The sequence below is a fragment of the Solenopsis invicta genome, chromosome 5, assembly GCF_016802725.1.
Source record: "Solenopsis invicta isolate M01_SB chromosome 5, UNIL_Sinv_3.0, whole genome shotgun sequence".
Classification (NCBI taxonomy): domain Eukaryota; kingdom Metazoa; phylum Arthropoda; class Insecta; order Hymenoptera; family Formicidae; genus Solenopsis; species Solenopsis invicta.
The window spans coordinates 3821654-3837758 of NC_052668.1; the positions used below are offsets into that span (position 1 = coordinate 3821654).

The following is a 16105-nucleotide window of genomic DNA, read 5'->3' on the forward strand; positions in this document are numbered from 1 at the left end:
CAAGTAAACAAAAATAAGAATCATGAAGTTCTGTATCATTCTGTGAGTTTAATCCGTTTGTTTGTTGTTTTATATGTATCATTTCCGAAATTAATCTTTTATGGTAATTTTCTTCAGTGTCAACAATTTTTATTTTTTTCCAATTGAAGAAGTGATCAAAAAATATTCTAGTTTGTTATAACTGAGTGTTTTGAAGAGTCGAGTTTAATATTAATAATGTGCTCTTTTGTTCTTGTCCTCAACTGTCTCTTCGTCTGCCCTACATATGTGGCATCATATAAAACAACAAAAAAAAGACTAAACTTACAAAATAATACAGAACTTCTTCATGATTCTTATTTTTGTTTACTTGACTCCTTCAAAGACATACACACATACATTACTGACTTTTGCTCAATGGTTCTGCCTCACTTGTGCTCCGTCTGTCTCGGCAATAAGATCGTCGACGATGGCAAACGTTCATATAATTATTGTACGAATATCTTTTCAAGTAAGCTTTTTAATTTATCAAAGGCAAACATTTGTATAATTCATGTAAAACAATAACTCCATCGTTAATATACAGATAAAACGTGGCTAATACTACGCTTGTCAAATAAACTTATATATGAAGCCGCGAGTGATTTCGTCAAGTTCATCATGCAAGAAAAATTGTGCTGCTTGGATTATGACTCTCTTCATTCCATCAAAAGAAGGAACGGATTAACAACACTTGCACACACACGCACACACGCAAATTTACATCCGATGCACAAGGTTGCCCGTTCGCCAACAAAAAAATCATAGACGGTATGCGACACATGGGGACAATTTCACATAGTTTAAGAAAAATTTGTTATTTTTAGATATGTAAAACAAAGAAAAAAATTTTTTGTAAAAAGAATTGAACATTTTAATTGTATTTTAATTTGAAATGAATCTTATAGGCTAATGAAGGCTAAGTAGAGCCGAAACGTTCCTACATAATCGTTTACTATATTATTTCAAAAATTAAAATCTTGAATTAAATCGTTTATTTAATTTGACTCGTTAATCTGACCGTCTATTATTATATTAATTATTATATTATATATTAATATTTATATTTCATTAAGTTTTAATTCAACTGGCTCAAAATTTTTAGATAGTTACATGTTTTTTTATCATTTAACTACAATCAAACGCAAATTCCAACTTTACGATTTTTCTGATAAAAATATAAAATTTTCTGATAAAAAAAAAAATTTTTTCCAAATTACTGTTTTTGCAACAAAATTTAATTAGAAGGTTGAACAAAAACTACAATTTGAATAAGAATTTATATTAATGCTTTATTTTAGATGATTTATACATCTTAAATGGTAATAGTGAGCCGATACCTTTTTAACATGTCCATACAGATTTGCAAATAATTACTAAGACTATAATATATTTTTCCTAACATCTGAAACAATTTGTAAAAAAAAACATCACAGAATAAATATGCAAAATTTCAAATTCTTATATAGCACCAATTATTGCAGAGTTTAAGAAAGATTTCAGCATTTCATATTCCATGTGTAACATTTCTGAAAGGATTCTGCAAAATGTCATTTAAAATGTTGCAATATAAATGTTTTGAAAATCTATCACACGCAACAAATTTTCAAATTCAGCTTGAGCAAATTTTCTGCTTGGGTACGTTAATATATCCAAGCAAAAAATGTGCTTTGTTGTTTTCGCCAACTAAACAAATGAAAATTTTTAAATTCTGTTTTAACGTGTACTAACAAGGAAAGTTCGATAAGTTGTAACGCTGGTACTTTCTCGGTGCGGTTACGGGATTGTGTTCGGGATCGGTTGCTCGGATGTGCTCGCCGGATGTCCGGGTTCGTGTAAAATGATTACGCCGTGGTTTGATGGTGAAAACAAAACAGCTTAAATGTATTTGGAAACGTTGGTTTCGTACAAAATAATAATAATGTTCCAATATCTTTATCGGACAGAATTGAACTAGACGAGTAGTGTTACGGCACCGGAGTGCTCGGTTACGCAATAGTCGGACCCGCGCAAAATAAAAGAACGGAAAAATATCTTCGCGGCGTACTTAATATCTAAACACAAAGAAACGGATTCGAGTAACTGGAGTAATGGACGGACGTGGGTTATGCGCTATGCGCTCGGAGGTAGCAATCGGAGTTGCTCGGTTAAATAATAATCTGACAAAATGTAATTCGCGGTGTAGCTTAATATTCCGACGGAAGAACGGATTCGGACAACTACGGTTTACGAACGGACGGATTCGGCGCGCTGGACGTACGGCGTCAATGCTCCGAGTTGCCACGCGGTGGCGAACTCTGAGTGCCGTGAAACGGGCCGTGATTGGCCCGTGCGGTCGACCGGTAGCGGTCGTGGTATCGACGATTCGCGGCGCGGCGGACGGTTCCGCGCTGCGCGAGGGTCGACGACGGTGTCGGCCGGAACGGCCTCATCTCGCGGGGTGAACACCCCGTGACGTACGGTATGCCGGAAGCGGTGTCGGCGCGGTCGGTCCCCGAGAATGCCCAGGGACACATGGAACGGTCTGGTCGGATTGGCCGGACGACGAGAATGCCCGTCGTCCGGTCGAACGGAATGGATAGTCCGTGCGATGAGAATGCCCGCCGCACGGCGTAACATGCGGATCAGCCGCCCTGATTAAAAAGACCGATAGAAAACAATAGAAAGTGTCAGAAACCTGATTCAAAACAATAGAACTCTATCGTTTTGAATCAGGTTTCTAATACTTTTTATTGTTTTCTATTGGTTTTTTTATCAGGGCGGACGCACGAGAATGCCCGTCGTCCGCTGAGCGGATCGAATTGGCCGAGCATACCCGGCCTCGGGAACGATGAGTATACCCATCGTGGGATGGCTGGAACGAGAATGCTCGTTCCCGAGGAGGTGCTCGAGAATGCCCGAGCTAGGAGGCGCCGAGTATGCCCGGCGCTGGTCAGGATCCGGTGAGATCGGATGTTCAGGAGGATCTCTCTTCGGGTGCCCACTGCTTACATAGCGCTCCGCGCGGCTGGACGCACCAATCAGCTCGCGCGGTCGAGCCAGCCGGAGTGGGAACGCTTGCTGAAGGCGGCGCGTGGCGCGCCGGTCGCGCTGGGTGTTAAGTGTTCGTGCTATCGTGAGCCGAGCGTACGCACATGCTCGGCTGCGATGCGTCTGACGGTCGATCGGTCTGGAGTTGGCGGCACGGTGGAGGGGCGTAATGTTACAAAGTGTAAAATTCAAAAAAATCTGAAACTTTGTATAAGTTTAGAGTAGATGAATCTAATTACGAAACAATTTTTTTAATTGGCTGATATTTGGTTTGAGGAGGTAAAACCCCCTTTGAAGAAAATCGATTTTTTTTTTCTTTCAAAGCGTTTATCGTCGAAATTATAAAAGATAGAGAAAAGTGTTCAGATAGAAAGTTAAATGATTTAAAGAACTTTATAACGGTGTTAAATTTTTTTATTTATTTTTTTTTTATACTTTTCCCTATTACATAACCATTAAAAAAATAAATAAAAAAACAATACAGATTCTTCTTTTACTAATTTGTTGCTAATTACTTGCTCAATTCCCAATTAGGTTGCTCAACCCCCAACCCCTGAAAAACGACACCAAAAAGTCGTACGTTAGCACAATACAATAAAATTGATAATAAATGAGATATCTCGACTGATTATCCCGATTTTGTTGCTCATGATTTTCAACAAATCCAATTTTTTGCTCCACCCTCAATCCTCCAAATAAACAACAAAACCGGATTTGTTGAAAATCACAGCAATGAAATCGGGAAGACGTAACCAGTCGAGATATCTCAACTACTTGCATTTTTAGAATGTTGTACTGACGTACGGCAGCTAAAGGTAGTTTTCGGAGGATCGAGGGTGGAGCAACAAAATTGGATTTGTTCAAAATCACGAGCAACAAATTCGGAGAATTGTAATCAGTCAACATATCTCATTAATTATCAATTTTATTGTATTGTGCTAACGTACGACTTTTTGGGGTCGTTTTTCAAGGGTTGAAGGTAAAGTAACATAATTGGGAATTGAGCAATTAGCAACAAAAAAGCAACAAATTTCTATTCATATTTCATTCAATCGTGCTGTATTGGATGTGTCAGCTTAATAGATATAGTCGTATCATATACTTATGGAGAGATTTTTAATTATTTCTGGATAAGGGAAATGTCGCAATATAACTTGTCATATACCATTGAATTCATAATAAAATAAGCTTTATTTTGCTTGTAAAAAAAATAAAAATTTTGAAAAAAATAGGTAAGTAGTGAGAAAATGTATAAAAAATTTTAATTTTTTTAACATTGTTATACTCTTCAATTTAACTTTCTATTTATTTAAACATTTTTCTCTCTTATAGTTTCGACAATATAAGCTTTAAAAAAAAACCGATTTTCTTCAAAGAAATGTTTCACCTTCTAAAACCGAATATCAGCCGCTAAAAAAAATTGTTTCATCATTAGGTTCATCTAATTTCTCCGGAAGCATGGTGCACGCTTTCTGGAGCCCCTTACACCAAGGATCAAGGCAGGACACTCGGAGGGGTTTTAGCGGGTATTCCTCCGTCGGCATGTCGTTGGCTGGAGTGAATCTCGCATAATCTCAGGCTCTCCCCCGAAGCCCGAGGTATGCTTAAACGCATTTCCCCTCCGTATCAAAAAAGGTCCATCTGGTCTAAACTTATATAAAGTTTCAGATTTTTTCGAATTTTACACTTGCCGAACTTCCCTTGTAAGTACATATATCTAGAAATACAAGAATGTTGTGCAAATAAATATTATTTTCGTATGTACACGCACCGGTAGAAATAGTGTCCCTCTGCGCTGACGCTCGGCTGCCGCACACAGGCGAAGTCGCGCACGTATGTGTTTCTTGACAGCGCGGCAGAGATCGGGATACGGGCAGAAAATGGCGGCGTTACGATAGTGCATCTTTCTCGCTCGACGCTGGGTCGAGAGAGAAGACACGAAACGACATGCTACCATAGAGAAACTCGGTGTCCCCTGCTATGCACCTATACGGACGGAATACGGCGATACCACGGTTGGTCGCGCGCTGTTTTAATTGCATAAAAAAATTTACTCGGATACGAAGATTCGTTTAAAAAATAATATAAATAGAATTACAATTTTTAATAATAAATTAAAAGTATGTCATCACGGCAATACAGCTTCAATTCATGGGACTATTGCTTTATGTCAAGACATAATTTTAATTAATTAATGAAACTTGTAAATCTCTTTAAACAATTACTTTTTAAAATAATCTTTATTAGAAAATAATTTTAATTCGATAAATTTATAGAAATGTTAACATTATCAAGCAAGCCAGTTTACTTTGTAATTGGCGTAAAACAATACTCTGAGAGGATCCAAATGAACGTCTGATTCTGATTTTTCTTAAATTTCGTACAGTAATTTGTAACGTCAAAATATGAAGAAGTCTGTCACTTCTCAGAGTATTGTTTTACCTCAATTACAAAGTAAACTGGCTTGCCAGTTAATGTTAACATATTATTTTAAAAAGTAATTGTTTAAGAGATTTTACAAGTTTGTAACAAACCACCTTCAGACACCCCCTCCCCCCTCCCGGACTGTCCCCCGTCCAAGCCGTCCGGACAAACACCCGCCGGACGGCAAAAACCGGCGCTATGCTCCAAATAAATGTACCAGACTTTCTAGCGAGCAAGCGTTCAAACGCATTCGCGTTTTAAACATCTCCTCACGCACGCGCTCTCGTTCCGTCACCGTTCGCTGCCACGCGCACGCCGCGATCTGTACCGAGATGCTCGAGATCAAGTGGCGGAAATACTGCCTCCGTACTGTTCCGCTTGCTCTCCGCATATTCCCTCCTCTCAATTCTCGAGTATATAAAAGCTGAAATCGCCGACCAAATTGGCCTTTTCCGCTTATGACCGGTTTACCATGAAGATCACCAGGTCGAGAAAGAGAGCGCCTCGATCTCCGTCAAGCCACTTGATTCTCGACACTTCCGAACCAATCCGACATATCCCATTCTGACATCCTCGCCGCTACCGTGGGCTCAAGATAACTTGGGCCCTGTCAAGTCACTTGACTTCAGACGATCCTTATCGCATCCCGAGTTCGATACTACCACGCGTAAGGAGGTACAGAGTTCTGTGCCTCCATCAAACGCACTTGGCGTAGGGTAGTGCCACCCGATTACACCTGCGGTATTAACCGCGACGGGCCGTGCGTGACTGAATATCGAAACACATACACAGATCCGTGTACGCGCTGCGCCGCAAAGCTATTGTGCGGGCCAGAATAACACAGCCGCCGGCACGGGAATTTGTGACGACACGGTTCCAGAAAAAGACTGATGTCTTCTCCGAAACGCGTCTCGCGACACCGTTACGGCTGTAAATAGAATTGTAAATAGCCGATCCGTTTTCGTTTTATTTCCGTGTGCGAATATAAAGTGTCTCGTCTATCCGTCCGCGCGCTTAGATTTTCTTATTACGTTGTTATTATCCATTCCGTTTACTTTCTGTTTAATATCTTTGCTGTTACCGTCGTACGATTTCTTTATATGTTCTCTTTTATTACATTTTTATGTCTATTGAATAAACACCTATCGTTGTTATAACTAGAAAACAAGCCTAATTCCTTCGCAACCCTTCGTGCCCTCGTTCCCGCCCGACCACTGCCGTGCGCAAAGCGAGATCGTTACAAGTTTCATTAATTAATTAAAATTATGTATCGATATAAAGTAACAGTCTCATGAATTGAAGCTATATTATCGTGGTAACATAATTTTAATTTATTATTAAAAATCGTAATTCTATTTACATTATTTTTCAAACGAATCTTCGTATCCGAGTAAATTTCTTTATGCAATTAAAACAGCGCGCGACCAACCATGATATCCCGTATTCCGCCCGTATAAGCACATAGCAGGGGGACATCAAGTTTCTCCATGGTAGCACGTCGATTCGTGTCTTCTCTCTCGACCTAGCGTCGAGCGAAGATGTACTATCGTAACACTCCCCACTACTTTCTGCCCGCACTCCGACCTTCGCAGCACTGCCACAAAGCACATACGTGCGCGGCTTCGCGTGTGTACGGCAACCGAGCGTCAGCACAAAGGGACACCATTTCTGCCGGTGTGTGTACATTACGTATTCTTTTTTTAAATATTTCAGAAAAATCATAGTGACATTAATTTTAAAGTACTTAAAAAATAATGTTTAAAGTTGTATTTAGAAAATTAAAACCAACAATATTTCAGAAAGATCTTTTCAGTAACCATTCAGCAATATTTCTGCAAGGTTTCAAATGCAAGAAACGCAAATATTTTGATATCTCAAAGACATCTCTGAAATATTGTAGACATTTCAAAATCTTTCTGAAATGTTTTATTTTTTTTCAGTTGAAATATTGCTAATATCATTAAAAAATTTTGTTACTATATATACAGATTTATAGCGTTTGTATTTTAAAAAATTCATAAAAAAATTATCAGAATTGTTAGCAAAACTAAAAAAATTTTTTCTTGGCTTTTCTCGGCTTTTCCGGTCATTTTTTGAAAAAATTCCCTAACTAAAGTCAAAAAGAAACACTTAATAAAAACAAAAAAAATATTGAAATTTTTTATTAATTACAAATAAAATTTTTCAAATATATTGACAATGAAAATATTAAATATAATTATAATATTTTCAACGGATTTTTAAAGTATTTAAAGCATTAAAGACAAAAATTTATTTGTTTTTTCATATATTTCTGAAATAGCTTGAATTCTGTTTGTTACACCTTCCAGTTTTATTTTTTTTTACGTTATATTTTTATTTTAATTAAAAATTTTTTACCTTAACTCTACGTAATTTTTAATAGTATTTGTACATAAAAAAAAGATAAAACGTTTCTCACAATAAATCTGTTTTATGTATTTTTAAAAATACATAAAATATTTATAAAATGACTAAATCATTTAGTTAATATTTTGTATGTTTTTCTTACTGTAATTTGTAAACGTCACTAACATATATAAATCTGAATCTTAACTTTACAAAAAAAGTCAAAATACAGTTTTATATACATTACAGTTTTCTTTTATATTCGTTAGATTTCTGCAAATTGTTCAACGCAAAATTTAAAAATCGAAAAAAATATTTGTTTCCTTAAATAATTTTTGAAAACTATATTTAATTCCAATAAAATTTTAAAAATTAGAATCTGGTTTATAATAATTTAATTTTATCTAAGGTTAATAAATTTGATTTCCTGACTTTTCTCAGATTTCCTGGTTTTCCCTGACTAGTTTTAAATTCCCTGTCTATTTCTTAAATTTCTCTAACTGCTAACAACTTTGAAGATGTAAAAATGGTACTTATTGCGAGAATACTCCCTTAATGTAAAAAAAAAAAATAAAAATCTTTAATTTACCTGTATTGCAATGCAGATTATAATTGATCAATATAAAATTGCGTAAGATCTCATATGCTTTCTCCAAATCATCATTTACTATGACAACATCAACGTTACCAGGTGTTTCACCTGTAAATAAATATGTATATGTTAAAGTTTAAAAAATGTAAGATAAATAATGTAAGTTTAAAAGCATAATTTTTCTGCGATATTAATTATGAATTATGTAAATATATACATACCATATTCTAGTTCAGATTTGGCAATTGATAATCTATGTTCTAAGGATTCTTCAGTCTCTGTATTTCTAGCTTTTAATCGTCGCTCCAATTCCACAATGGATGGTGGTTTTATAAATATATAAAGGGGATTGAGATCGGTGCGTTTTATTTGTTTCACACCTTGTATGTCGATATCTAATACGCACACCTTTCCTAAACGTTGCACTTCTTCGACCGCTTGTTTGCTATAATAAATTTGCGTGATTGTATCATTTTATATATAATTATTGTATCTATATACTAATTTTTGTATCTATATTTACCTCGTGCCATATAAATTTCCGCTAAATATAGCAGTTTCAATAAATTCACTATTTTTTATTTGTTCTTGCATTTTTTCCGTATTTGTAAAATGATAGTGAATCCCATCCTCTTCTCCAGGCCGTGGCATTCTAGTCGTATGCGATACCGAAAATTTGAAGGTGTTGGGAAATTCGTCAAACAATCGTTTTATCAAAGTACTTTTTCCAGTGCCTGAAGGGCCGCAAAGTACTAACGGACGTGGCCCTTTGTGAATCATACTGGAATAGCCTGGAAATATAGATTTTTTTCCATTCAAATCTATTCATTTAATACTCAAATAACTGAAAGATTTCCTACAAAAACAAAACTAGCAAATCATTCTCCATTAGCAGTATTACACAGTAAACAATTTTGATAAGAATCAAACAAAAAATGAGAAAATAAATATAAGTAATAAATATAAAATTTCTACAAAAACCGCGCAAGTTTAGAAATTTATATTTTTTATTTTTTTTCTTTTAAATGACTCCTCAAAATATTAAAGTCTAAAATTTTATTTGTATTGCTTTTTTTATTATGTTTGAAAAAAATTATCACATAAAGAAAATATATTTATGGTAAAAAGAAGTAAAAAAAAATACTTTTGTTATTATTTAGAAATTTTTTAAATAAAAAATAAAAAAATAATAAAATTTTAAATAATATATTTTTCGTTACTATTAGAAATCTACAAAATCTTGTGGGGGATCTTGTGCTTTGAGCTTTGAAGGATGTTTTTGTAGGATTTTGAAGCGATAAAAACGATTATGTTATCCATTTTTTCCATTATCCTCCATTTTTTTAATAATCACAAAAACAGTTTTTTTCGATTTGATTTATAATTTTCTTCTAGCTAAAAAAAAATATGATAGCAAGATCAGCTTACATTTTACACAGGAATGTCCCCAAATTCCCAAAATACTGAAAATATTTTTTGCAATTTATATTGTAAAAATGTTTTATGCAAACTGCAAACAAAAAAACTTTGATAAAACCGTAAAATAATGATTAAAAAATGTTAAATTGTGAAACCAAGTAATTTAAAAGAAAAAATCTTAAAATATATTTGACTATTTAGGCTTATATCTGTACGTTTCTCATTTAAATCTTTGACAAATTAATTTCTCACCATTCGTTAAAAAGTTATTGAATTTAAAACAAATGCATCCCGCGCGCATCACCTACGACACACGACATTCTCTTGAATCTGACGGACTACCATCAAATAAAATTGAAGAAATTATAAAATTAAACGAGAACATGTGGTTTTTTTTTGGTCACCGATTTCAAAAATGAATAAATCAAAATAGCGAATTCAATATGAATGACAATAAATTTGAAAAATGCGTATAACATGAAAATCGATATCTGGTGGTTTTGTAAGTCTCTAATTACTGCTGTGTAATTACAATTGAAAATGGCGGATTTAATATGGCGATAAATTTTAAAAATTCATCGCAATAACTTAAAATTATATTATATGTATGACAAAACAATAAAATACATATTATGCTTCCTTTAATGATTTTAATGATTTTAGTGTAGTTTTCTTGCTGTTTTAAATTTTTTACTTACTTTTTGTGATAATAGAAAATGTACATACAGAAAGGTGATTTTAGCATTACCCATTCTGTACCACGTTTTATTACAGGATAGTCCCCAGATCAGGAGCTCTATTCTTGAAAACATGCAAAATAATTTTCATGTAGGAAAGTGGAAGAATAACCAATAAAATTATTCACCTATTGGTTATTTTGCCATTTTCGTATATGAAAATTAATCGATTTCAAGAATAGGACCCCAGAACGTAAAAATATAATTTTTTGGTTATCGATTTAAAAAATAAACACATCAAAATGGCGGATCCAATATGGAAGACAAAAATTTTAAAAATGCGTATAAATAACATGAAAATCAATATCTGGTGATCTTATAATCTCTGATTTCTGCTGTGTATTATTATACAAATGAAAATAGCAAATCTAATATGGCGACATAGGTTTCAAAAATTTATCGCAATAGCTTAAAAGCTGTGATTTTATCACAGATTTTGTTTATGGTTTGCATAAAACATTTTCATAAGTTGCAAAAAAATATTTTCGGTATTGTAAAGACATTTCTGTATAAAATACTGTAAAAATGATCTAGCTATCAGCTATTTTTTCTTTAGTCAAAGAAATAATAAAATCAAATAAAAAAAAAACTGTTTTTGTGATTATTTAAAAAAAGGAAGGTAATGGAAAAAAATAGACAATGTAGTCGTTTTCAGCACATCAAAATCCTATCCTTATTCAAAGTACAAGACTCATCCTAAAGTTTGTAGATCTGTGTTATTTATGTTCGAAAAAAAAGAAAATGTAAAATATGTGATAAATAAAGTAGTAAATATATAAAATTTCTGCAAAAACTATTTTTTTTTCTCTTAAATCATCAAAATTAAAGCCTACACTTCTATGCTTATACATTCTTATAAGTATATTTCAAGAAAAATTATTATATTTATAGAATAAACAGTTTGAAGATAAAAAGATTTTTTTTACTTTCCGTACATACAAATTTATATATGATTTATTATTTGTATAATTTTAACCTCTACATCTTATCATTAAAATTATAGTTAAATACGTGTTTTGTACAATGTGAGTTGTCTACAGCAAATGATTCATTCAAATATCAATCGTCGTTCTATTGCTGGGCAATTTATTACGATAAAATTTAATTGACCGTATATTTATATAATGACTATTCAGTAATTTTTAATGTGCCATATTGATGAAAATTACTGGTCAAAACTTCTACAATATTTTTATATTATTAAATTTGAATATACGCATGAAAGAATAATCTGTGTCGGCTCTTACAGGTATTTCTTTCATATATTGGAACCTAAATTTTACCGTTTTCTAATTCTTTGTTTCGTAAAAATTAACTTTTTAGACCTGTTTTTATAGAAAACTCTTTATGATTAAATTACTGTCATACAGTATGTATATGTAATGCTATTTTATTAAATTGTTTAAATTTGTTGTATGTATTATAGTAACACAAGCAAAATCTTGACAGAAAAAGAAAAAGGGGGATCCTGCATACCTATCTTTATTGTCCTAAACCACTGTATGGACATAGTGATTAAAAGGATGCTGGCTGCTTAGGGCAAAATACTGTTCTGTGTAATTCAATCATACCAATTAAGTATAATTCAATCATAAGAATCATGCAAAAACATAAACAAACTCACACATGCTAGGTTTAGTTAAAAAATTTGTGATTATTTTAAAGTAAATAATTATATTTTTCTACTAGCAATCGATGAACACTTTCACAGTATTAAAAAAAATTACACTAAATAAATTGCATAATTAAGAGAAATATCATTTCACGTTCAAGTGAAATAATACAAAAATGTAATTTTGCGAGCTTTGGTAAATTAAATTTGTAACAACATTATGGCAACTCGAGCGTCTGATGAAGTTTGTTAATACAACACAAAATTTAATTTCATTATAGGTACAATTAATTTTGTATTTTAAAATTCGATTACATCAATATTTTAATAGTTGACCCAGCCCTGTGGATTAATCATTTACGTTGAAGCCAGCATATTGAATTAGTAATTTGCGCTCCTATTCTCAATATGCGAGTCTTACCTATAATAATAGAGAAAAAAGAAAATTAACCAGATTATAAACCACCACTGAATTTGTCAAGCAAATCAAAAACATTCATAATTAAAAATTTCCTGAATTTAGAAGCAATTACTTTACTACATGATATAATAGAATAACAAAAAAAATAGAAATTAGTACACATTCAGTGTGCACTAGTTTTCCCAGTGAAAAATGCTATTAGTTTCAGTGACCCCCAAAACCTCCTAACACATTTTATTTTTTAAAATTTTCAATTTATTACATCTAATATGTTAAATCTATCCCTTACTTTTAAGGGGTAGTTTTCACCCTTCAGAGTAGAGCATTGCCAATAAAAAAAATATGTATCTAATATTTTTCAAAGTTCTACACATATGCAAAGTTTCATTAAAATCGATGAGTGACACCTCCGTAGGTTTACTTGTAAGTATAAACCCATTAACAAATTAATTGCTGAGCCTAAGACTGTACTAAGAAGATGGAAGCAGCAAGAGTTCATATACAATTCCATGTGTAATAATTTAAATGTATCAAATACTATCCTACCTTGTGTTTATAGATTAGCAAAAATACATAAGTGTCCCATTATGCATTATAATCTCAAATATAGAAAATGCTCTCCATAGTTTTGTGTCCTTTTTATATAAAATTATACAAGATAGTTTACTTTTATCAAACAAACCTATCATCAATAGTTACCAACTTGTTATTAAAATATCCCTAATCAGCAAATTTCTGATGAGTCCATTTTGATATCTTTAAATATTGTGTCATTATTTACAAATGTACTTTTAAATTTGGTAATTAAAAATATCACTAATAGATAGCATCTTATTGAGTAAAACACATGTCTTCCTATGACTGAGTTTATTAATTCATTAATGTATTAAAATTTATATTCAATTCTACATTTTTTTTATTTTTAAGGACATTTATTACAAACAAACTTAGTATACTCATGCAGTCTCCATTGTTCCCAATTATGGTAGATTTAGGTTTGAATTCATAGACATTTCTCAAATCTTAGATCTCAAATCTGTCTTTGTCTTGTTTACTATCTTACCATACACAAGACAAATACAAATTTGAGATCTGAAAAAAGTCTATTAATTTGGACTCTAATCTTAGATGTAGTAGATAGTTCTGGTAAACTACGTTGTAATCCTGATTTTTATTCAGATATGTTGATATCACAATAAATATCCAAAAAATGTAAGTCAATTCTTGTTTAGAGATTTTTAACTCGTCCCAGAAAAAAATTCACTTAGAACAGAATTGTTTCAATTTTCTGAATAACTTTAAAAGAGATAAATTTCTTAATTTTTTATTTGAATTTTATCACAAATCTACTTTTTATGAATACTATCTCAATTATTTTTCATATCATCCTTTTTGTCAGAAGGTAAATACAATTATGAGTTTAACTGACAGAATTCTTAAATTATCATATCCTTGTGTCCATAAAAAGAATCTTAAAGAAACCATTCAGCTTGTCCCAACAATGGTTGCCCTCGTTAATCTTTTTTTACTATCCCATTTGTTTTATGGATTACAGAAAAATTTAGAAACCTTATAACATTGAGTTTCTCTTATGTATGGCATATACAGGAGTCAATAATGTGCAAATGTATTTGACTTCATAAGAACATATTCATCAAGAACATTTCTATCTCTTCTTCTTTCACTCAAATGTAGTTTATAGGGATTGCATAAATTGTGATGCATCATATATAAGCCAAACCAAAAGATTATTAAAAACTAGAGTCAATAAACATTAAAACCATATGAACAGAAATACCAATTCAGTTATTACCAAGCATTAGATTGAATCTGCACATAAATTTGATTAGGCTAATATTAAAATATTAGACAAGAAAAAATTGTTAAGGAAAAGACTATATAATATCTAAAATGATTTATATACATAAACAAATACAAGGACTAAATGTCCAAAATAAAATTGATATGCTTGATCCTGTATAATCAAATTATTTACGAAAACTTGATGCTTCTTCCCTATCTCTGCTTTCAACATAGACAATACCAACTAACTTCTTAAATATTTTTGCTCTCACACGACTGTCACCTTATGTTGCAAACATTTGACAATATAAGTTTCAATTTTTAATTTTGTACATTGACTGACATTTGATTTTTTTGTATTTGTTTCATTTAGTTTTATTATTTGTTTTATTTATCTAGTTACTCGATGATCCAATTATACAACTATTTTATTCAATTAATGAAGCACAGCTTTTCATTCATCACAATGAACTCGTTAACTTATAATCATTGAAAGTTTATTGTAACACATATTTATTCTACTACGCTAAAAATGACCCAAAACTAGAATCGAAACATATGTCATTTAGATCAATAAAATTACATGTATGTACACGCAATTATCCTGTATCTTATTAGTATTTTTAATTCTTTGACTTTATATTATTTTGAGTTATACTTATGAATTAACTGATCACTTGTATGTAGTGCAAAAAATGATTCTCATTACCTTTATCTTTTTATATAGAAGAAAACAATCGTAATTACGAGACAAAAACGTTATTAAACAGTAAAATTCAACTGTCTAACCATCGTACTGCATATATGTATAACACCATATAACACATAAAAGAGTGCTTGGAGTGCTTTAGACTCTTCAGAGAACATATATATATGCAGAGCTTTCCATTTGTTTAGCGTTCTTGACTGCAGTGGGTTTTAAGACTATAAAGGGCCACGCACATGAAATGCATAATGTAACACAAGCACAACATTAGAGCGATGGGCCAATGAGCATCCAGCATAAAGTCGCCATATAGATTTACATAACATTTTCATTGGTCTATTTGTCTTATGTTGTGCTTGTGTTATGTTATGCATTTTATGTGCGAGACCCTTAAGCCTGTTCTACAAAAGCATAAACACAAGACCGTAAGGTTGTAAGGCGTGGTTTTAAGAGCTCGTAATCAAATGAAAAATTTTCATTTCTTACGTTACAACCTTACGGTCTTGTGTTTACTGCTATTGTAGAACAGGCATTAAACCTGTTCTACAATAGCATAAACACAAGATCGTAAGGTTGTAAGGCATGGTTTTAAGGGCTCGTAAGCGAATGAAAAATTTTCATTTCTTACGTTACACCTTTATGTCTTGTGTTTACTGCTATTGTAGAACAGGCTTTAAAGGCTATAACACACACCTTCCATAACCGTAACCATAAGATGTACCGTAAGAATTAGCCAATCACAGTCGAGAATTCAGATTCTTATTTCTGAATTATTGACTGTGATTGGCTAATTCTTACGGTACGTCTTATGCAGAGTCCCTAGAAGTAAAGGTTGGTTTATGCAGGCCATAACCGCTAACTTATGCCGGAATCTATAAGAAATTGACCAATCATAATTAGTTTATAGAAGAATAATTTGACTATGATTGGTCAATTTCTTACAGATTACGGCATAAATTAGTGGTTATGTTCTGCA

The 16105-nt window shown here is 32.4% G+C and overlaps 1 protein-coding gene across 7 annotated transcripts in view; it reads right to left on the bottom strand.

Moving 5' to 3' along the window:
- Nucleotides 1-15290, bottom strand: part of LOC105195922 (guanylate kinase) — a 28035-nt gene extending 12745 nt beyond the window's left edge. Inside the window, exons 1-7 of one of the 7 annotated variants that reach the window (XM_039449100.1) lie at nucleotides 15133-15285; nucleotides 12515-12620; nucleotides 12064-12117; nucleotides 8955-9222; nucleotides 8653-8876; nucleotides 8429-8539; nucleotides 1291-4765 (exon numbers count right to left, since the gene is read on the bottom strand). In XM_039449100.1, coding sequence (XP_039305034.1) covers nucleotides 4713-4765; nucleotides 8429-8539; nucleotides 8653-8876; nucleotides 8955-9222; nucleotides 12064-12097 — 690 coding nt within the window. In that variant the 5' untranslated portion in view covers nucleotides 12098-12117; nucleotides 12515-12620; nucleotides 15133-15285 and the 3' untranslated portion in view covers nucleotides 1291-4712. Of the gene's footprint in view, nucleotides 1-1290; nucleotides 4766-8428; nucleotides 8540-8652; nucleotides 8877-8954; nucleotides 9223-12063; nucleotides 12140-12514; nucleotides 12621-15132 lie in introns of those variants that run through there. The other 6 variants (XM_039449101.1, XM_039449104.1, XM_039449105.1 and 3 more) reach the window with 6 other exon arrangements.
- Between the last annotated feature and the right edge of the window lie 815 nt (nucleotides 15291-16105).